At 48.7% G+C, this 22,251-nt stretch overlaps 1 protein-coding gene across 5 annotated transcripts in view; it reads right to left on the bottom strand.

The window, feature by feature from the left end:
• Positions 1-938: 938 nt before the first annotated feature.
• LOC138526371 (CD99 antigen-like) overlaps positions 939-22,251 on the bottom strand; it is a 383,615-nt gene continuing 362,302 nt past the window's right edge. For 4 of the 5 annotated variants that reach the window (XM_069637030.1, XM_069637033.1, XM_069637035.1 and 1 more), the window contains one exon: positions 939-1,565. Coding sequence is in view for 3 of the 5 variants with exons in the window: in XM_069637033.1 (XP_069493134.1) it covers positions 1,540-1,565 (26 nt within the window). In the remaining 2 variants the exon portion in view is untranslated. The remainder of the gene's footprint in view (positions 1,566-22,251) is intronic. The other variant, XM_069637032.1, reaches the window with a different exon arrangement.

Below are 22,251 nucleotides of genomic sequence, written 5' to 3'. Positions count from 1 at the left end.
CAACGTTTAACACATGGCAATTAAGCCCTATGTGGGTATTTTGATGATAATCGGCACGTAAATAGAAGTGGATCGTTTAGCGATACTGATGTCTTTGTGAAGGCAGGTGTATACAGTGAGGGAATGCTTAAGTGGCTGAGCACATTTGTTCATTTTAAAAAGGTACTACAGGGATAGCATAAAGGTGGTTATAAAGGAAATTGCTCAGATTACCTACATTGGTGTCAGCTTTAAATAATTTGAAGATTGTAGGTGTTTATGAATAGTCTAATGGAAGCTGGACATATTTACATTTACACACTGCAAGGAACCAGTCACAGACTGTCCCAATTCATTCCAATTAGTAGCAATGTTCTGCAGACCAGATCACGTTTAAGACCCACAGAATTAAAACTTCAATTTTCTGCTGACAGCCCAAGTTAGAAAACACAATTTCAAGGAAAACCATATTGAGAATGGCCGAAAAGTAGTTTACAAAATGTATTCAACACAAAAAACTTCTCACTCAATATTCTCAAAGTTTAGGAGCTTGGTGAAGTGGTCTAGTTTATCACCTTCAAATGTTCCTGGGAATTGGAAAGCAAAGGTCAAAGAGCTTTTTCCTGTGGAAGTAATTGCAAGGCTTGTTATATAAGGAAACCGGGGATTAAAAGCTTGGCACAAAAACCACTTAAAAATCCCTGCACAAGATGTGCAGATGGTACAGCATTCAACATGGAAATGCATGCCTTTTTTAAATAAAACATTCACAAAATGAAACTTCAGAAGCATTAAACTACACAGGATTATGAATGAGTATAGACCTAAAAAGAATTGACAGCTGAGTTTCCCCTGCAACACATCTCTTTAAAAATTGGAAATTCTCTCTGGCACATGTCTTTATAATAGGTCATTTATCTAGCTCCTTCAATGTTCGAGGCGGACCTTAAAATTCAAACTTAAAACGGAGATTCGATTTTTATTGTAATTGTTAAAAATAACCCTAAAAAATAAAAACATTGAATGACAAATGGCTGCTTTGGCGGTGCAGTAAAATCTTAATGACTCGGGGAAATGTGTTACCACTACTTTGCTGATGACATTTTTGGGTGGGAGGCATTTGATTGAGGTAGCACATACTACAATGAAGAGTATATGCGTTTCCACTGCATGTACAGTCTATAGACACTCCTGCCCTCAGAGGTGTAGTGTGGGAAATGTACGTGGAGGGCTCTTCCAAGGGTTACCAGGAGGAAGGTACTTTGAGGAATTGTTTGTGGATGGTGGTGGAAGGGTACACAGTATGGGATAGGTACAAATAAAAAGGAACCAACCCAAGACACAGAACACACAATTTTCAAAACATAATATTTGTATACTTTCATCTGGATGTGTACTCCACCTTTCCATGAACCACCCTCACCGCAATAAACCAATGTTGACGGCATCTAGCAAAAACCTATTAAAAAAATGTCATCCCCTAGCCCCCTTAAAAATGTAGAAAGTCTTCTGCAGTGGGTTTTGTCATGTAGTTACAAGATGTACTCTGCGTCTTCTGCGTTATCTTTCCAGAAGGGTGCGTTGTACTGAAATGAAAAGAAAAAGATACCTTTCTTTAGAACCATGTAAGCATCAAGGATCTCTGTATTTCTGGCAATGCGGCTGACAAATTTACTTTTCCACTGTTTTTAGAAAGTGGTGGGACACAAATAATTTCTGGTGGCCATCTGGAAAAAGTGACTGATGATCGCTCAACTCATGCCATTAATGTTTTAATATAAGAGTCACAGTATGACAGCTTTGACTTCCATATCCAAGGAAATAGACATTTTATTGGTTGGCATGGTTCCATGTCTTATTTTATTGGTTGGCATGGTTCCATGTCTTTATACCAAAATATTTGATAAAGAATCAACATATATTGAATATTTTTTAACAAAAAATGTTATAGTGAATGCACTTTTTGGGGGTGGAGGTTCCCCCAAGCCCCTATTTTCCACCCCAACTCTTTATCAAAAATATTTAATCCTTTAACCCACCCCTAAATGCATTCTCTCTAAAGTTTTTCGTAATAAAATAAACGATATAAAGACTGCATACCGATTGCGACCATTACTTACAGGACTTGCACTGTGCCAGTTCTAGAATCATGTGTATGGGTTGTAATCAAATAAAAGTAGATTTACACCTTCAAATTACAAAGGAGCCCACACCAGTCCTCCATACCAATAGACAGACCTTTTGCCTACTTGTATATTCATGGGGCGGGGAATGGGTTGAAGACAGAGTATGCCGATTAGGGGTTGTACGTTAATGCAAAATATCCTGCCAATCAACAATAAATTATACTAGACAATTGTTTTTGCAGCAACTTCTTACTTCATATAGTACTAACAGCAACCAGATATTTAACGTTGTGGAGTGTAGAAGTATACAATAGCAGCTCATATTTTCACATTTATCACTCATTCCCTCTTATTACATGCCAACATCCACATTGCATTTAGGGGAGGTGCTAATCCGGTTTCTTTTTTCTATGCTTTCTGGAACTTGCAGTTCTGGATTTATAATGTGAAAATCCAGAACTACAAGTCCCAGAATGTAAAAAAACAGGAGCGGACTTGCATCTCCCCCAAAAAGGATTGGGGATGTAAGCACCTGTGGTATCCAACTGTTGAAAATAACAGGCTTACTGGTGGACTTGGTCAACCTTGAACCATGCGCAAGGCTGCAACAGCCCTGCAAGAAATTAAGCCTTCGACTTTCAGGCTACACAAAGACCTCTGCAACAGGTATATGGAATCCCTGAGTTCCCTTACCGGCTTTGTAAAATCACACAAAATGCTACCCATCTTTAACTGCAGAAATACAACTTCAATTCCCTTACAGATGCATACAGTATGCACGTAATCTACAAGTCAAGCTAAACACTTGTGAAAATATTTAAAGAAACCTTTTTTTTATTAAATCATCAACGTCAACCCAAAGTGCACATTTGATTTACACGATCCTCTCAGCATAGGGCATCCTCAACAGTGGCAAGTGAAGCTACTATTTTACTCCATACTGTACTGCAGCCATATTGAAAGCTGCCTTGAAAAGGTTTGTCAAAGTTACTTTACTATGCACAGCATCTAAATCTAGAACAGATTAATGTTGCAACAGCAAACATTACTTACCTTTAACAACAACTTTGCAAAGAATTCTCTTAAAATATTGACATGCTACTTACCTGGCGACCTAGAATTTAAAAAGGTAACCCAGCATGAAGTTGGATGCAAAGGTCAGACAAATCTGCAGTAAGATGCAGACCTGCATTTATGTCTGGGTTCCATAGAGGTTTTGTCTCCAAATCCTATGTGTGTTTAGACTGAGCGTCCCTATGGGATCACGAGTAGCAAGACAGTGGGGTTTGAGAGAAATTGGGCTGCATCCAGTTGGCAAATATCAGTTACCCAGCATTAGTTTTTCAGTAGCTTGTATATGTTTAGAGTCTAGTGGTTGGCTCTCAGTATTACATCTTTTTCGAATTTGAAAAACTGGGCAACAACAGGGGTGCTCCTGTAACACTATTTCTCTCCTACATGTACAGTGACCCACAATCCTTTGTATGTCGATGTCCTCAGATTGTTTGTTTTTCCTGCCCCACAGTATGTTGTTTGTACTGCAACTGAGCACCCACTGTTTTCTTGGGGGGGGTTTTGGGGGGGGGGGGGGGAGGGGTAGGGTGGGCGCCTCCGACTAAGCACATGCAAGCTACAGAACCATAATTACTGTGCGAGTAATATTTGTCTTCTGAAGTTTGTGAATCTGCTTAGATCACATGCTATGCAAAGATCGTAACAAGCAGTACTTGAGCAGGTGGAGGGTGAGAAGTTGGAATAGCATAAAATACATGTTTTTAGAATTGCCAGTCCCACTTGTGAATCCGCTCTAGCTTGTGTCTCTACACAATAGTGTTGCGTAAAGGTATGTGCTAAGCCCCATGTCGCAGCTTTGCAAATCTCTTCTAAAGGTACATTAGCAACGAAAGCTAAGTTTGTCCCGTTGCTGCATAAGGAGTGAGGTCTTGGTGTAAATGGGACTGTTTTTTGTGCCAGTGTTAAGCAAAGCTAGATAGATTTTACAAAATGATAGGCAAGATTGTATGCAATACCCTGTGGGAGACAGCACCAGCCTTGTCCTCTTTGCAATGGTTAACCCAACCTTTGATATAAGCATGTACTACACAATTTGTTAGAGTGACCGAGCAGCCAGACTAATCTCAAGAGGGGTCAATGTGAACTGTAAGATTATGACAGCGAGTTTCACAATGAGTTATTCAAATAAACACAAGGTTTCCTGATTAAACAATTATTAATTTAATAGTCAGTTGAATAAGCCTTGTTTAGAAGTCATAACAAAATATACTTCAATTAATACACATGTTCAGTTTCAGTAAATCAGTTGATACCCATTTGGGATGGCACACAGACACTTCCTACAACCTGAGATGACTTAAATAGCTAGGACACTGGACATTAATACATCACTGTTACATTTAGAGCAATACTTAGACGTAGGTCAAAGATGAAGGTTATAAGAACAAAATAAGAGATCTCACAAATATTCTGAAGCAGGTAAGTACTTTGGAAACCCCCCAATGCAAAGATATTAACCCCTTTCTGGAAGGAAGACCAAACACAGTCAGAGGGAAGAAGAGTCATTCAGGGAGCCAGGCCAGGCCAATGTAAATTGGGCAAAAGTCTAATGTTAATGTTAAAGGATATTTGTACCACGCACTATCACCACCGGAGTGGTCCCCTGGTGCTCTGGCGGCTCTGAAAAAGGGAGGGAGGGAGAAGGGGGGGGAGGTTAGTGGGAATAAGCTGGAAAAGTGCAAGAGCAGTGATGTGCTGTTGGCAGCCTCAGCCCGGTGGGTCCGTTGGCTGGGCCTGGGGTGTTTTACGGTTCTAGGTGAACTGAAGCACTTTACAGGTAGGTAAAAGTCTTGCAATGTTTTACAAGCTGAGTAGGCTTGTGAGGTAAAGAAGCTGTTAGCAACTCACCTCTACAGAACCAACCAAGACAAGTCTCACCTGAGAACAAGCAAGGCTACACACAAGAGGTAAGTTCTCTTACACTGTACAGTACCTTTGGTTAGAAGAAAAACGGTTCCAGCTGGCGTCTGTTCTTGTGCAGCTCTGCAGATCCTGTGTTCCTGGGCCTCAGTCGTGGGGACAAGAGGGAGGACGTCTGGAGAACTCATGCACTGCATCGGGACGATCAGCGACAGTAAAGCACCAACTTCTATTCAGTGGCACTTTGCCGTTTCAGCTCCTTGCGTCTCAGCAAATGGCACCACCGCGGTTCTTGGTTGTCGAGTTGGGCTTTCCTTGCATCTGGGTTCCAGCACTCTGTTGAGGTGGCTCAGGCTCGGTCAGTCCTGCTTCCTGGGAGTCCAGAGGATCTTCCTGGAGCTCTTGGCCAACTTAAAAGCAACGTACACAATCAGGTGTTCTTCTCCCTGGCTCCTAGGTTCCAGCAGCAACTGCAGTGGAAATACAACCACTTCGAGAGGATGTCCAGACGGGATTACTTTGGAGTTGATTGGTCCCACCAACTCAAGGCGAGAAGTCATCCTTGCAGGGCTTCTCTAGTCGAGGCGAATTCTGAGCTTTAGCACAGCAGCAGGGCTTCACCGAGCAAACCGACGGTCCAGGAGTTGCAGCAGGCGTCTCTTCAGAGTTCTTCTTCGGATTCCTTCGTCCAGTGGTCGACTGCCTTCCAAGCTAAAAAGCCTCGCCTTTTATGCAGGTTTCTCCCATTCATTCCATCCTAGCTGTCAGTTACCCAGCAGAGGGTGGCTGTCCTTGCCGGACAGCCAGCCAGTCAATCACCTAAGAGAGCATTTCTGTCTCCTAGGAGACTAAACCCAGGGAGTTTCGGGCACCTCCCTCACTTCCTGCCCCTGCCAGACACCCTGGAGCCAGAGGCGGACTTCACCCGTGAATCCTGCCAAAGACAAAAACAAAGGGACCAAACCTAGTTTGGCGCACAGAGTAAATCTCAAGAAGGACCTTTCCACAAAGAAATGGCGAAAAAAAAGACCACCATGGGTGCTTTACTGCAGCTGCAATGCAGCCGGCGGTAAAAGCACACCACAGTAGTTAAAAGGAACAAGTTACTTACCTGTAACTGTTGTTCTCCAGCATGGGTCTGGCATGGATTCACATGCTCATGAATATTCCCCGTCGTCAGGCTGGGAATCCTCGGTAAAGAAAAAACCAGTATCAGTTTCGTTTCTGATCTGTCTTTCGTAGTAATAACCAATCACTGGTCTCTGCGTCATACTGACCACAGCCAATGACTGCCCTCTACCTAAGCACCGCCTCTGGCAGCCATCTTCAGATTTGGAAGCACGTGAAGTGGCAGTATGACCAAGTGAAGAGCCGCAGAGGGGTAGGCGGGAGGGTTCGCATGTGAATCCATGCCAGACCCATGCTGGAGAACAACAGTTACAGGTAAGTAACTTGTTCCTTCTCCAGCATGGGGTCTGGCATGGATTCACATGCTCATGAATAAAGAATACATAGCAGTACACACATGCACAACCACGGGAGGTGGCAAAGGCTCAACATTAAGCATCACATCAACTCAACATTAAGCATCTTACCTCCTCACCAGGCTCACCTCAGGCGAACAGGTTGCGCAGCACTGCTTGGCCGACCCTGGACTCCTCCCTGGAATCCCGGTCGACGCAGTAGAATTTCGTGAAGGTGTGCGTCGACCTCCACGTAGCAGCCCTGCATATGTCCAGCAGGGGCACACCAGATAGGAACGCCGTGGTAGCTGCGATCGCTCTGGTGGAATGGGCTCTCGGACGGCCAGGCAGCGGTCGGTTTGCCAACCGGTGACAGTACATGATACAGCCGGAGAGCCATCTGGAGATGGAAGCCTTCGAGAGAGCCTTCCCCTGATTGACAGGTCCAAAGTTCACAAAGAGTTGTGACGTCTTCCGAAAACCTTTCGTGCGGTCCACGTAGAACTTCAGCGCTCTAGCTACATCCAGCGAGTGCAAAGTCCTCTCAGCCGGCGACGAAGGCGACGGGAAGAACACAGGTAACACCAAGGGTTCGTTGAGATGAAAGTCCGACGGTACCTTGGGCATGAAGGAGGGGTGCGTCCTGAGCACTAACCTCGTGTCGTGGAAAGTCAAGTACGGGGCCTTGCAGGAAAGGGCCTGGATCTCTCCCACTCGTCGTGCGGAGGTGATGGCCACGAGAAAAGCTGTTTTCCACGAAGAAACTTCAACGGGGCCGAGTGCAGAGGCTCGAACGGAGGTCCCATGAGTTTGGTCAGTACCACGTTGAGCTCCCACGCCGGGGCCGGAGCCTTCACCGGCGGGAACGATCTGAACAGTCCCTTCATGAACTCTTTCACCAGACGATGAGACCACAAGGACGTCCGGCCCGTGGTTCTGGTGTATCGGGAGATCGCAGCAAGATGAATCTTGATGGACGCGTGTGCCAGACCAGCTTTGGCCAGCGTCAGCAGGTACGGCAGCACTTGGGGAGCCGTAATCCGTAGAGGGTTAATCTTCTGTGCGTGGCACCAGACAGAGAACCTCTTCCATTTGTGTCCGTAGCATTTAAGAGTCGAGGACGCCCTGGCCTTTGCAAGAACCTCTCTGCAATCGGCCGGTATGTCGTATCCTCCAAACTCTAGCGCTGCAGGAGCCAGGCCTGCAAGTTCAGCGACTTCGGGTCGTGGTGGAGGATGGCGCCTCCTTCCCTGGAGAGTAGATCCGCGTCCGCCGGCAGCTTGATTGGCGGGGACGCCGACAAGTCCAGAAGGTCCGGGAACCATATCTGCCTCGGCCACGCAGGTGCGACGAGGATCATCCTGCACCGTGACCTCTTGAGCTGGTTGACGAGCCGGATTAGCAGAGGCAAGGGAGGGAACGCGTAGAGGAACAGGCCCTCCCAGGGGAACGAGAAAGCATCGCCCATGCTCCTCGTCTGGGGAAACCTGCTGGCGAACCTCCGGCACTTGGTGTTCGTCGCCGTCGCGAACAGGTCGATCTGGGGTGTGCCCCACCGTCGGAAGAGGCGATCCACCAGATCCTGCCGTAGTTCCCACTCGTGGCACGAGCGCAGCTCCCTGCTGAGTGAGTCGGCGATGGTGTTTTTTATCCCTGCCAGATGAAACGGCACCAGAAGAATCCCTTGGGCGACGGCCCAATGCCACAGGTCCTGCGCCTCCTTGGACAGCGCTGGGGACCTGGTTCCGCCCTGTTTCCTGATGTAAAACATGGTGGTGGTGTTGTCGGTGAAGATCCTCACCACCTTGCCCTTGAGGGACGGAAGGAAGGACCTGAGGGCCCAAAACACTGCACGGAGCTCCAGGACGTTGATATGCAGGGACTTCTCCGTCGGGAGCCAGAGTCCCCTTGCGTGCAGATTTTCGGTGTGCGCTCCCCACCCTTCTAGGGAGGCATCCGTGGTCACAGTCACCTGGTGGGCTGGGGTCTGGAAGTCCATGCCCGCCGTCAGATGCGCGCGGGTGCCCCACCACCGTATCGCTCGTCGGAAACTCTCGTCGAGCTTGATCCTTTCCTCGAAGCTGCCCGTCGTCTGGATCCAGCGCGCATCCAGGAACTCTTGCAACGGGCGCATCCGGAGCCTGCACATGGGAATGAGGTAGATGCAGGAAGACATCATCCCGAGGAGGGACTTGATGGACCTCACCTTGGCCGCGTCGGCCACCAACATCCGTTGCACCTTGCCCAAGATGGTCCTGGTCCTCTCCTCCGACGGGGAGGCCAGAAGGGACACTGTGTCGAGCCTCGCTCCCAGAAACAGTGCGACTTGCGCGGGCACCAGGTGGGATTTGGCGTAGTTCACGGAGAATCCCAGGTCCGTGAGGAGTTGGACGGTCCTTGCCGTGTGGACCACGGCGAGCTCCCTCGTCTTGGCGCGGATGAGCCAGTCGTCCAGGTAGGGGTAGACGTGAATCCCCTCGCGGCGCAGCTGCGCCGCCACCGGTGCGAGGCACTTGGTGAAAACCCTGGGTGCCGACCGCAGTCCGAAGGGAAGGGCTTTGAACTGGTAATGACGCCCTTGGACCACGAATCTGAGGAATTTTCGGTGCCCCTTTAGGATGGGAATGTGGAAGTAGGCATCCTCCAAATCCAACGACGATAGGAAGTCTCCTTCCTCCAGCTGACCCAGGACGTGCTGGAGGGTGACCATCCGGAACTTCTGCGCCTTGATGAACTTGTTCAGGCGTCGCAGGTCCAGGATGGGGCGCCATCCTCCCGTCTTCTTCTTCACGAGGAAGTAACGCGAGTAGACTCCGGAGCCCCGAAGCCTCTTTGGGACGAGTTCGATGGCGCCCTTTCTGAGCATCGCCTTTACCTCCAGGAGAAGTTGAGGGACGTGAAGTTCTTTCCTGGCCACGGGGGGGACGCGCGGGCACCTTCTTTGAAACTCGAGCGCGTGGCCCCGGGCCAGGGCGTCCAGCACCCAACGGTCGGTGGAGATGGACTCCCACACGCTGACGAAGCCCGCCAGCCGGCCTCCCACCGGGGTGCTTCGGTGGGGGCCCGACCCCACGGCCGGTTCAATCCTGCTTGGACGCGGCCTTGCCGCCTTGGCCTCCTTGGCGACGACGGCGGGGGCCGCCAGACTTGCCTCGTCCTCTGTAGGCCTCTTGCGACGACGAGCGGGCCGCTTGACGGTAGGAAGCGAAACCGCCGCCGGAACCTTTGGAGGCGCCCTTGCCTCCGCCGCTCCGAAAGGGCGTCCGCCGTTGCTGCAGTACTCCAAGGGCCCGGGCCGTCTCAGTATCCGCCTTGATGGCCTGAAGGGAATCGTCCACTGTCTTCCCAAACAGGTTGTTCCCGTCGAAGGGCATGTCCAGGACCCTGGTCTGGACGTCCTGCCGAAAGTCCGTAGCCTTGAGCCATCCGCGACGTCGAAGGCAAACGCCGTTGCCCATCTGGCGGAACCCAGTGTCGGCGATGTCCGTCGCCACGGTGATGGCGTGGTCCGAGGCCACCTCACCTTCCTGCAGGATCTCAAGGGCCTCCGCCCTCTTGTCGTCCGGCAGAAAATCCAGCAGGGGAGCTATCTTGTACCAGAGTTCCCTGTCGTAGCGGGCCACGATAGCCAAGGCGTTGGCCGCTTTAATCGTCGTCGCCGCCGACGAGATGACTCTGCGTCCCATGGCATCCAATTTCTTTCCCTCGCCGTCCGGCGGGGAAGTCGACGTGGAGGCCGCACCCCCCCCCGCTTTCTTCCTGGCTGCCGCGGAGACGACGGAGTCCGGGGTAGGCTGCGCCCGGAGGCATAGGGGGGCCGAGTCCGGGACCCGGTACTTTTTCTCGTACCGGTCTCTTTTCGCTGGCGTCGTGGAAGGGTTCTTGAGGAGGGAAAGGCCCTCATCCCAAATGTCGTCCAACAGAGGCACTGCGAGGACCGTCTTCCTCTTGGTCTCGCGCCGTTGGTAAAGGAAGCCTTCCTTTTTCTTCTCCTCAGGGCAGAGTTGGAAAAGCTCGGATGCCCTGGCGATCATTGAGTGGAACGATCCAATCTCGTCGGGCGGAGAAGCCCTGGTGGGAGGCGACGACGGAAAATCCTCGTCGTATGCCTCGTCGTCCGTACCCGTCGCTGCCGTGTCAGTCCCCGTATCATCCCCTCGGGTGGACGGGGAGGAGGGCTGGACGGGGCGCGACGGTTGAAAAGGAGGCGGTGGATGGATCCTTCTTTTCTTGGTAGGGGGAACACCAGAAGGTCCCGGTTCCGGATCCCCCGACGGGAGGGGTTCCTCCGTCGGTAACGGTAGTCTCGTCCTTATCTCGGAGCATAAGGACTGTATAGCCAACAAAATGGCCGCTGAGTTGTCTTGCGGCGCTGGCAGAGGGGAATCCGACGGGCGGGCAGGGGCCCCGTCGGTATCCTCGACGATGTCGTCGTCGTCACCTGCGTCGGGGCCCATTCCGACGGGCTGGTCTTGTTCCACGCCTAGGCCGTGGCTTAAGACCTCGATCAGTTCCTCTTCTGAGGTTGAGGCCGAATCTACGACGACGCCCTGCCCCCCCTTCTTCCCCACGGAGGGTTTCACGGGGGTCCTATCGATGGGCACGAAAGAAGACTCCCTCCGAGGAGGCAGGGAGATTCTGGGCCCCGAGGCCGCCACCACTGGTGCAGCCTCCACAGGCTGGGCCAGGGCCGCCGCGACCGTTTCGATAGAGGGCTTGGTCGAATGGATCAAGGCCTTCACCACCTTAGGTGCGCTCACCGCCTTATCCTTGAGGGAGGGGGCACTGCCACGCTCCTCCTCTGCCTTAGAGCTCGACCGGGGTCTCTCCAGGAGCTTCGCCGGGTGCTCGGCCTTCCTCTTACCCAACCCAGAGCGTTGGCTCGTGGTTGATGGTGCCGGGGAGGGTGCGCCCTGCCTGGCGCCCGTAGAGCCCGACCGTTCGGCGCTCCCGGTGCCAGCGGACTCGCGGTGCTTGGCCTTATGTTGGGCCCCCGTCGCCGGGGCGCCCTCAAAGGTCTTAGAAGACCGCTCAGATTTCTTCTTCTTCTCGCCAGACGGGCTCTTACCCTCCAGCCAGCTGGCGAGACGTTGATGGCGGTCCTTCATGGTCCGTTCCGACATGTTGCCGCAAAACGCACAGTCCTTCTCCACGTGCGTCTTGTCCCCATGAAGGCAGTAAAGGCAGAAAGAGTGTTCGTCCTCCTTGAAGACGTTCTGCAGCTGGCATCCAGGGCAGGCCCTGAACAGCTTTCCGGGCGTCGAGCTTCCCTTCTCCTGGGCCATCTCCGAGACCGGGCCTGAGAAGCTTCTGGAGTCCTCCGAAGTGTAGCTCGACGAAATCTTCACCCTTGAGGGGCACAGATGAATCCGACACGGGTCCCCGTTGATCGGATGTAGGATCGGTGGAGCTTGAGGCTCTTTTGACCGAAAGAATCGAAGTTTTTGTGAAAAAGCGCGAAAAAATAGCACTAACGCTCGAGAGCAATAGCACGAGGATCCCAACACATGAACGTGCGGTAAAAATCTGAAGATGGCTGCCAGAGGCGGTGCTTAGGTAGAGGGCAGTCATTGGCTGTGGTCAGTATGACGCAGAGACCAGTGATTGGTTATTACTACGAAAGACAGATCAGAAACGAAACTGATACTGGTTTTTTCTTTACCGAGGATTCCCAGCCTGACGACGGGGAATATTCATGAGCATGTGAATCCATGCCAGACCCCATGCTGGAGAAGTAAAACACTGCCACCATGCATTCATCTAGGAAAGGTTAACATAAAAATGTTACGTGAGAAACTAGACAACAGGGATACTAAGTAACCCCTTCAGCACCCTATTGTAACATGGTGTGTGCTGGGTCTAGAAAAGGTGCAAATGTAAGTAAATTTCACTTCACTGCTCTTGGAAACAGTAGTTTATCCACAAGAAGGTATTTAAACCTTGGGGAAGTCTGGAAGACTTCTCTGTGTCACTGCACTGAAGGTGCTGTGTGACAATGTAAAGATGCCTATGCAGTTTGTCAGACTCCATACTAACAAAGAAACAGTTCAAATCACATTAAAAAATACATGAGTGGGAAAAAAGGGTCTCTCTCTCCAGGTTCAAAATTAAAAGTCCTAAAATCCAGCAAAGTTGCTGGGGGTCTCTAAGGTAGAGAGGAATTAACACATTTCTGAGAATTCTCCCTAACACGCAGTAATGGTGTGTGCAGTAAAGGGGTGACAGCGACTTTCCACCCTAGTGATGGGCCTATGTAAGATTACCGTATACCGCACAATGTTTTTAGTGTGGTCGTTATTAGGAAAGATTTATCTTTTCACAACCTTCCCTCCATATTCTATGGAACCTGTCAGGGTCCAGAAGTAAAGGGCTGACACAAACGTGGCATGCTTTTGGCTATAGACTTATTGTGAAAAGGAAAGGGAAAACCTAGCTATCCCTACTGCTAAGAGGGGTTTCCCTGCCTCAACTAATGAACTAAGGGGATGTCAGAATGTCCAGCAAATCATAAAAGTTCACTGTCATGTCAAACCTACTTTTGTCCCCAACACTTATTTTCCAACTAAGGATAATGTCTCTAGGAGGTCCATAAGGATGCCTCCCTCCTTCTGGATAGAGGATTTTGCCAGTTCGTAGTAAGGTTTACCAGGATAGGCGGTTCCTCTTCACAGGTCTTTCTTTCAGTGTTCGCAACTACCAGAGGGGAGGGATGACTCTTCTCCCCTCCTCCAACCCCCTGGTTGTTTCTTCTTACTTCTATACACAAATACTAGAGGACTCCCTCCCCCTGGTTTATTCTTCTCCTCAAGAACTGCGCTGAAGAAGAGGTATTGGCTTCTCTTACTTCTTTGCTTTCTTTGACCATTGACTAACTATGGGGTATTGCAATGGCGACTATTTCTCTGCCTGTTGCACCTGGTAGGCTCTCCTGCCAGGTACTGTGACTATGATGAGCACTCTTGATGCCTTTGCATTCCCATATTGTTCCCTGTTTGGGGAGCCTTTCATTGTTTGCCCACTTTTGTCCCTCTGGCTTGGGTATACTGTGCCTCCTCTGCCACCTACGTACCCTTTTCTCTGGTCTACGGCGGTGTCTGGTTTCTTCGGAAGTCAGCTGTGTGGTTTCCCTGCCAATGCTCACCTGCCTTCCATCTGCGGCGGCTCTGCAGGGGCCACATCTCTTGGTGGCAGGACCTCTGCTTCCCAAGGTCTATGGCCTCCCAGTTCACTGGGAGTTTTTCTGTCGGCTTCTCCTTCATGACTGTACGACACCAGGCCGCCTCTAGATTCACTTTCCCTTCATGCGACGTCCTGGCCCGTTCTCCTTCTCTGTATTCCTTGAACTTTGTGGTTCCTCCAGGGAGGGCAGTTTGAATTCCGCTAGTCCGTAGTTTACTTTTGAAGAACGTATTGTAATTGTCTACTTTGACTAGACTGCGTGTTGGATCTTTGGAGTATTCCTCATCACTCTGCACATCTTCCTTGTCACAGTATCCTAACTGCTATGATTAACTGAGGGACAGATGTTCTTCCTGTCTCCGTTTTTCTACATGATTCACATGGGTAGTCCCTACTCTTTCTCATCCGAGTACTTGTAAGGTGGAAGTATCCGCCTTGCACAGGTACATGGAAGTGTAGGGTCCTACTGGATCCTCTATAGTGTAAGAGGGTGAGGGAGGTTTTGAAGGGGTGGGTAAATACTGCGTTCTCTCTAGTGTGTCGTCCCTCTTCCGATAAGGGGTTTCCATCCCCATGTGAACCTTCCATGGTGCACCCCCCCAGGGGGATTATTGGACTTTGGCACACCACCCTGGCCCCATGAGAAGTGTCCCCCCTTACGGGAGAAGGGACGACATTGAAGGATCCATTAACCCCCAAACATTTTGCTTTTGAACCGGTCCTGACCTTTTACATGGAAGTCAAGCCTTCTGCTTTACTCCCCTGGCCTTTTGATTATTTTGTTATAGGGAACTGATCAGTCCTTCAGGAAATCACTACTGGTGAAACTGATAAAAGGGTCAGAAAAGGCCAAATTGCCCTCTTGCTGGCATTTGTCAAAAAAAGAGACAACACAAAGTGTGGTTTGTTATATGCTAAAATGCAAGGTAAGCAGTTTATTGCAATAGACTGGGAAAAAAAAATCAAGAAAAAAGCCAAGCTCCAACTCCAGAATTCTCCAATTTTTGGACAGACACCAGGAGTTTATATAGTACAGAAGGGTCCCTGTGATGTCACAGTTATGAAAACCTATTGCTCCTGCTCATTGGCTCCATTTACTAAGCTACCTATGGAACCTATATGTGTGCACCAAGGGATTGGACAATCGTTATCTAAGACCCCACCCATGGACCTTCCCCTAAGAAAGTGCTACCTCATCATATCTGGAAAATAATTGGTAAGCCCTGAATTACTTCTGCAGTGAAAAAAAAGACATGTGCTAATTGTGCGGCCATTAACTGGCTGCATGCTGACACATTTGTGTAGGTGAGAGCGGGAGAGACAAGTGCATCACCTTATTTTAATTAAAATCAAATAGCCCATGTTTGCCTCCCATGCCATGCTGAAAGCCTTGTTTGCAATCAGTAATCGCCATCCTGCTCTTGACATATTTATGAATAATTACTTCTGTGAGTCATCCTGCTCTAACCCTGTTAAGATTTCATCGCAGCATTTAATTGTTTCTTCTTTAGCCGCTCCTCGCATCCTCCCGTCATGCCTAGCCGTGCAGAATGCATCAATCTGTGACCTCCTGATTTCTTGGGAAGTTATAAACTTTAAACGGTTTGCTGTGTCCTTGTAACTCAATTCATCTGACTACTGACCAGACACAATATCTTACTTCGCCATGTGTACTTCCTGCAACGACTCAGCATTTTACATTCCTTTGGCTAGTCACCATCAAGCCGGCTACAGCATTTTCCCCGATTTGTTCAAGCGTGTGCAACTGGGCCTTTCTTAAAGTTGCAAGGTTGAATTCTCTGCTGGTGCAATTTTTAAAATGGCATTTTGTTACGTTCTGTTTCTTCTGCAAAACACATTAGCGCTGCATTGATTTGTTGCCGCCTACCGGCCTAGTGCATGCCTGGCACATGACATTTCTCCATATGGGTATGCTGCAACATGGCCCTACCTATAGAAATTCTGCCCTACTAGTGTCCCGAGTCCCTCATCCCTGGTACACACTTAGCTGTCACCTAGCTTCTATTTAAAAAGGACACCAATTGTGCGAGCTAATGCCTCCTCTGTCCCTACTTGTGTAGCAAAGCTAACTGTTCTTTGTGCCAGCTGCATTTCCAGGAGAATTAGAGTGCAGTTTCAAATGTGTTCTTTCTGATTCTGTAATTTTGTGTTTTCTGGGTAGGCGAGGGCACCTGCTTTCTAGCCAACAACTGCTCCACTACAAAATGATGTGTCTTTGCTGGTCTTTTTACCTTTTTGTTAAATTTTTAACAGTGCACACAGCATCTTAAAATGCATTGTAGTGGGGATACTTTTGTATCACCCTAGTCTTTTACACTTAGGATTTTTAGTTACTTTTGTAAGTGGCCAAAGACCAAATGGTGGCAGAAATTCACACATTTGCGTTTACCACGTATGGCTTTTGAACTCTTCAATGGGCTACCTCGCTACAATCATTGTTGTTCCATGTTTTCTGCTGGAACTTCAATAGTCGCCAGCTTGTAGTGCAAGTCGCTTCCTCCCGAATTTCATGCTCTCAGCTTTAAGGGATCCTGCTCTTCAACTGCGACTGGAAGGATGCCTGCTGTCACCTGTGTTCAGTAGCTGTCGCTGGAACTCAATTTACCCAGTCTGATGAAGAAATGCTGAAGGAACTGATGCAGACATCTTCAGGACACTTCATTGCCAAGGTTTGTACTCTGCTCCTGAAACCGACCGGAAGAATCCTTGCATCAACAGTTCCTGTGCACACCTCACTGGAACAAATGGCAGGAAAACCTACCTCCAGCAATCCCCCACCAGTTGACCCATCTAGTTCTCTGGGAAAATCACAGTCAGGGGGGGGGTAAGAAATCGCAAAGCATTTGTTTCGCCCTATTATCCTTAGAATAAACATTCGTTATTCCATTCCATCACTTTTTGATAATTGCTTCTAAATTAAGCTGTACTTGAAAGATGGGAACATAATTTTACTTACCATTATTTCTATGGAACATTTCACCAACACAAAATTCAAACCTTAGACCCTTTTTCTAAGAAGAAGCTTTGTGGCTTTGGGGCAAAAGGCCCCACTCATAGGGATTGACCCAATACAGTTAAGGTATATTTCATGTAACTTGTTCCATTCTAATGCATCACCACTTACCTTCTTTTTGTTGAAAAAGTTATTGAATGCATTTCTAAGAATCTGAAGGTGACTGTTAGGACTGATTTTCTATACTCTGGCCTGTGGACAGATGTACAGAATGCCAGCCTATATTGTGAGAGGGACAACTTTTGGGGAGCTGTAGCCAAACCAGTTCAGGTAGCAGTGACAGGTGGTCTAGGCCAAGTTCTTCAGAGGTGGTGAGCTTGTAAGGGGTCCACAATGAGGTCACATAATGGGATTCACAGATTACACTTAAGACAGGATGTATACAAATACAATTAGTGTTTATTGGCCAAAATACACTATAGAAAAACTACTACTGGCAAGTAGAGCTATCACACAACACTAATACAAATAGATACATATATACATTCACTTATTAAAGGGCATCATTAAGCAATATGCCCTGAGCGACGGGGGCATTACCGACTCAGGTAATGCCCTGGGGCATTACCAGAGTCGGTAATGCCCCCGCCGCTCGGGGCATATAGCTATTAGTACCCCGGCCCGCAAAAACTGCGTGACCGGGGCACTAAAAGCTTTTTTTTGGTCCCGAAACGCTGCAGCGTTTCGGGACAAAAAAAAAGTCGTCAAAGGAAATGGCCGACATGGCCTTTCCATGGTGGCCATTGGGAGCAGACGCACTGGAAACAGAAGGGTTTCCAGCGCGTCCGCTCCCGAAAAAAAAAAAGAATGTAAGTGCGGTTGGGAGGGCGGAAGGGAGGGGGAAGGAAAAACGTACCTGGGTTCCCGGCGGGGGATGATAGAAGCCTCCAGCCGTGTGGAGGCTTGGAGAGGGGATGGCCCCGCTCAGAGTCTCAACACGGCAGGAGGCTGCCATCGTCCCCCACCGGGGACAAAGGGTAGAAGGTAAGTGGGGTGGGGAGGGGAGGGCAGGGAGGTTGGAGGGGGGAGGGAGGGAGGGAAGGGGGAAAAAAAAAAGCCAAAGCTTTACCCGAGTCCCCGGCGGGGGGCGAAGGCAGCCTCTCAGCCGTGGGGAGGCTCGGAGCGGGGATGGCCCCGTTTCGAGCATCCTCATTGGCCGAGGGGCTGCCAGGCCCCCCGCCGGGGATTAAAAGCCATGGAATCCTGACAGAGGGATTCCCGGCCTGGTAATGACTTGGCGAGGGCCAATCAGAATGGCTCTTTCATTCTGATTGCGCCCTTGCCGGATACTAATATTCAATACAAACCCCTGCAAAGGAAAAGTAAGATGAGTAGTATGCACTCAAGGTCCACAGAGAATGATCCCCAACTTAAACTGTCCAGCCCTAAACTGTCTGCGGCCTTTTGTCCAATAGTTCAGGTAAAGGTTCCACAGAATCTTTGAGGCAGGAAAAAATGCAGGTAGGTCTCTGGGGTACAGTGAAGGTTTCTAAGCGTGGACCCGGGGATTGAACCTTTGTTGCTCCGTGTCGTCTCACTTCCACGATGAGCACGTTGCCCCCCCCCCCCCCGAGCTATCCTCCACAGCCCTCCAGTAGCCCGCCTAAAGCTTCTGCTTTCCTGGGCACTGGAAGTCCTTATAAGGATTCCCCTGGCCTCTCAAGCCAGGAAGAAGGATAAAGAACAAGATGGCAAAAGGACAAGCAAAACATCTTGTGGCACGGCCATGTTTGACCAGTAGCCACAGTTAGTAGCCAAACGCGGTAATGCTAACGATAGGGAAAAAGTCACTGCTGCCACCAGCTTATCCTTTTAGCACACCTAGAGTAACCAAAAACCCTCCGAGTGTTAGTCTAGAGCAAAACAAAAAGTGTACCCCATTGTACTGCAGTGTAAACTGCATTGTACAATAATAAAAGTTACCACAACTGATACAAAGTAACCAAAAGTAGTGAAACGACTAAGGGAAACAAGGTTTCCCAGTACCGACAGCCTAAAGGACATGCCAGTTTCCCCATAAAATATGAGCAAAAGCCAGTGTAGTGAAGCTTAAGGTTTCACGCACTGCAAGAAAAGCAGAACAGAATCAAAAATAAAAGCAAAAAGTTTGGGGGTTCCATAAAGATGGAAGGAAAGGGGCAGTAAAGAAAAATGTTTCCTAACAGACTGCATATTTGTTTATAAATTAGTGTTGTCTAATATCACCCGTTTGTTTCATTTCCTGGTGTGTGTTTTGGGCCTAGAATGCATATAGTATGTTTGTACTTACCTGCCGAAATTGAATTATTGTGAGCTTCTCTGTGGGGACTCATTGTGGGCTCCTGACCCCACTGACCCTCTTCTGAGAATAGGCGTGTCTGGGTTTTGGTTAACCTCTGAAGAGATCCCCTGCTCATTATAACTAGGGTGGCCTCCTAAAATCTGTCCACCAGGTCAGATTCTAGAAATCCATTTTAACAGTAGCCAGACAGGCCAGCGTACTGTCGGTGAGGCACTCCGTTTCAGGGAAGGGGAGCCAGTGTAAGGTCGGGGAGATGAGATCTAATTTGCTAGAGTTGGTGATGAGGCAATCTGCAGTGTGGTTGGCCGCTTGAAGGTGGGGGCCACAAGAGCAGCTGGGAGCCCTGTTCAACGGGTTTTACCCCTTTTGATATGCCTCCCGAAATTGCAACTTTTTTCGACTCCCCCTTGCAATATATATATATATATATATATATATATATATATAGTATGGAATATAGTATGGGGAGGACTGCGGGGGGGGCGGGGGGGGTCTCCCCCCGCATATGTATGTGGTGTAAAGGGGAGGTTGTACTTATTTATTTATTTTTTAAGTCCGCATTTTCGGCTGTCAGAATTCTGGGGGTCGTAGTAATCACATAGATCTGCATGCAGTACCATTCAGAGTCCTAGGGCAGGATGGAGGCTTGAACTTGCAAAGTAGAAAGATCCGACACCTAGCCATTTAAGCATTTTTCACAAAGTGTTGTTGGAAAGATCACTTGCTATCCACAAGATTGGGATTCTGCGCAGTGGGTGATTTGATTCAAGCACGTTTTGTCCACCCACCTACAAGTAAGTTCATGATTGAAGGGGTATACACATTTGGTGGGGATAGGTTTCAGAAGGTACTTGCCATCTATTTTTGAATGGTTTAAAAGGCATCAACAAAGCCTCTTTTGGGCCCTTAACATACAACTGCGCATCCTTGCATACTGGTGTATCAAGATGCTGAGGTCATCTAGGTGCAAACTCCGCTGTTCCATATATAGGTTAAAGAGTGGTCAGCAGTGGACGGCAGGCAGAAGAGTGAGGTCATATGAGCTCAGTGTCTGCTGTTGGAGGCTGGACCTGCTTACGGTCACCGGTGTCCCTTAATGGAAGCTTGAGGTGGGTCAGTAGTGGATGGTAGGCAGAAGGCAGGTATAGCAAGGTCTTGTGATCTGCTCTCACCACGTCGGCCTTCAGACGCTCGATCAGTTTATGCCTCCGGTGTCCCTCTTGTTAGGACAGAATTCCTATTTTGAGGGCCCCTCTACTTTCTTGCCTTTTATTTTATTTATTGGTTGCTGACCTATTTCTGGTGGCCAGAGGGCCTTCTCACCCGAAGACAGGCTGTGTCTTCATTTTTTGTATCGCCTCGTGCTCTGTGTAGAAAATCGTTTTCCATTACCTAGTCTGATATTATGTTTGCATTTGTAGTATTTTAATAGTATAGCCAAGAGGGTTGAATTTCTGTAGTGTATCAGTGTTGGTCTTTGGGATTTCTTTTTTTTTTCAAATTCATCTTTATTGAACATTTTTAAAACAGTTAATGACAAATGTTAGAAAAATGTGAGATTGTTTTGGAATTGTGAAGAGGGAAAGGAAATAGAATATATTTGAAGTCTTTAATTGGGTTTTTATCAACAGATCTTGATATGAGGGGGAGAGGAAATGAATTATGGATTAGAAAGTCAATTGCAAATAGGAAGATTGGTTTGATTGTATGAACTGTTTTATTGTCGATTCGTTTCTCTTCCCTCTTTTGTTTGTGTTTTCTTTTTAAACCTATGATTGTTTTATGGTAAAATATGGAAATGAGGATTGATTGATTGTATGGTTGTAAAAGGTTAAGTTAACCAAATACAACAATAAATAAAAAATTTAAAAAAAACAGTTAACATTACTTTGTGAGGCATACATTTGAACAGCTTTGCAAACCTTACTGGAGCCCCCAGCCTCCGCCTCAATCACCTATGTATCGTCACTAAACCGCCTTCCTTCCACCCCCTCTCCTTGTACCCAACCTCTAACCAACCCCTTTTTCAAACTGCTATTCCCTACCAACCTTGTTAAAGCCATTAGTGATAAGCATTCACTCTCCCTTCTGTGGTCCTCCGTTCCCCTGTAACCTTAGTGTTGCCTCCTTTCGCTAGTTCTCATTTTGTGGCATCCCCTACTTGCATTCTCTCTACTCCCCAGCCCCCGGCTCCTCCCTCGACCTCAGGTACTTATCGACAAACGCTCCCCACTCCATATCCAGGGTCCTTTTTATCTGGGGTCCGGCGGTTTTTCCATTTCGTGGCTAGACATGCTCTTGCCACTAGAAGCAGGCCTGAGGCCATCTCAGGTATCCTACCATACCCCGGTTCCCGCTCCTCCATTCTGAACAAGACTAACAGGGGGACCTGGCTCGGCTGATCACCTCCACCTCCTTAATCCTGCCCAGGACTTCCTCCCAGTAAACTTGCACCCTTGGGCAATCCACCACCCGTGCCAGTAGTCTGCCTTCTTTCCACACTCCGACCAGCAAAGTGGGCTGGCATCTCGATACATTTTAGCCTGTCTGACTGGGTCGAGTTGCCACCTATGTAGGAGCTTGATGCCATGCTGTTTATATTGACTCGATACGGAGGTCTGATGAGCACTCCTACAGAGACTTCCCCCATAGTGTCGCATCTATACCCCCTTCCAGGTCCCTTTCCCATGTCGCCCTCAGGTTTTCTGTGGACCCATAGCCGGATTCTAAGAGATCCTCATACATTGCTGAGATCAGTCCCTTCATCTCCGTCCTCGTATCCATAATTCTTTTAAAGGGGTTCAGGTCCTGCTATAATGGTTCCCTCCATGCGCTATCAGTAAGGACCCCCTTCATTTGCAGATACAGAAATACTGAAAGTCTCCCTATACCCAGTGCTTGTGTAGGTTTATGAACCTGTCCCTTTTCAGACACTGGTTTACCCTCTCCAAGCCAGCCTCACAGTAAGTCTGGAATCTTTCTGGGTTAGGTATCACACCTCTGAGTCCCGGGACCCATAGATGTCCCAGCGGTAAAGGCCACATTGTGCCCCCCCCTTATACCCAACCCTTTCTTCCAGATGTTCCATATGGTCCCCAGTATGGGGTGGTTGTGAATTCTACTGGGGATACTGCCTCTCAGTACCCATAGCCCTTCCCCCAATGTAGCCAGGTGATGGTTGTCGAGTGCAATCCATTGGAGGTCTCCCTGTGCCCCGAGATGTGGTATAAGAACCCTAAATTGGGCTGCCTCATA

This window comes from Ambystoma mexicanum, chromosome 7p, assembly GCF_040938575.1.
Source record: "Ambystoma mexicanum isolate Mex_15411 chromosome 7p, UKY_AmexF1_1, whole genome shotgun sequence".
Lineage (NCBI taxonomy): Eukaryota > Metazoa > Chordata > Amphibia > Caudata > Ambystomatidae > Ambystoma > Ambystoma mexicanum.
The sequence above is the reverse complement of the archived record's forward strand: the minus strand, read 5'-3'. Positions and strand labels throughout refer to the sequence as shown.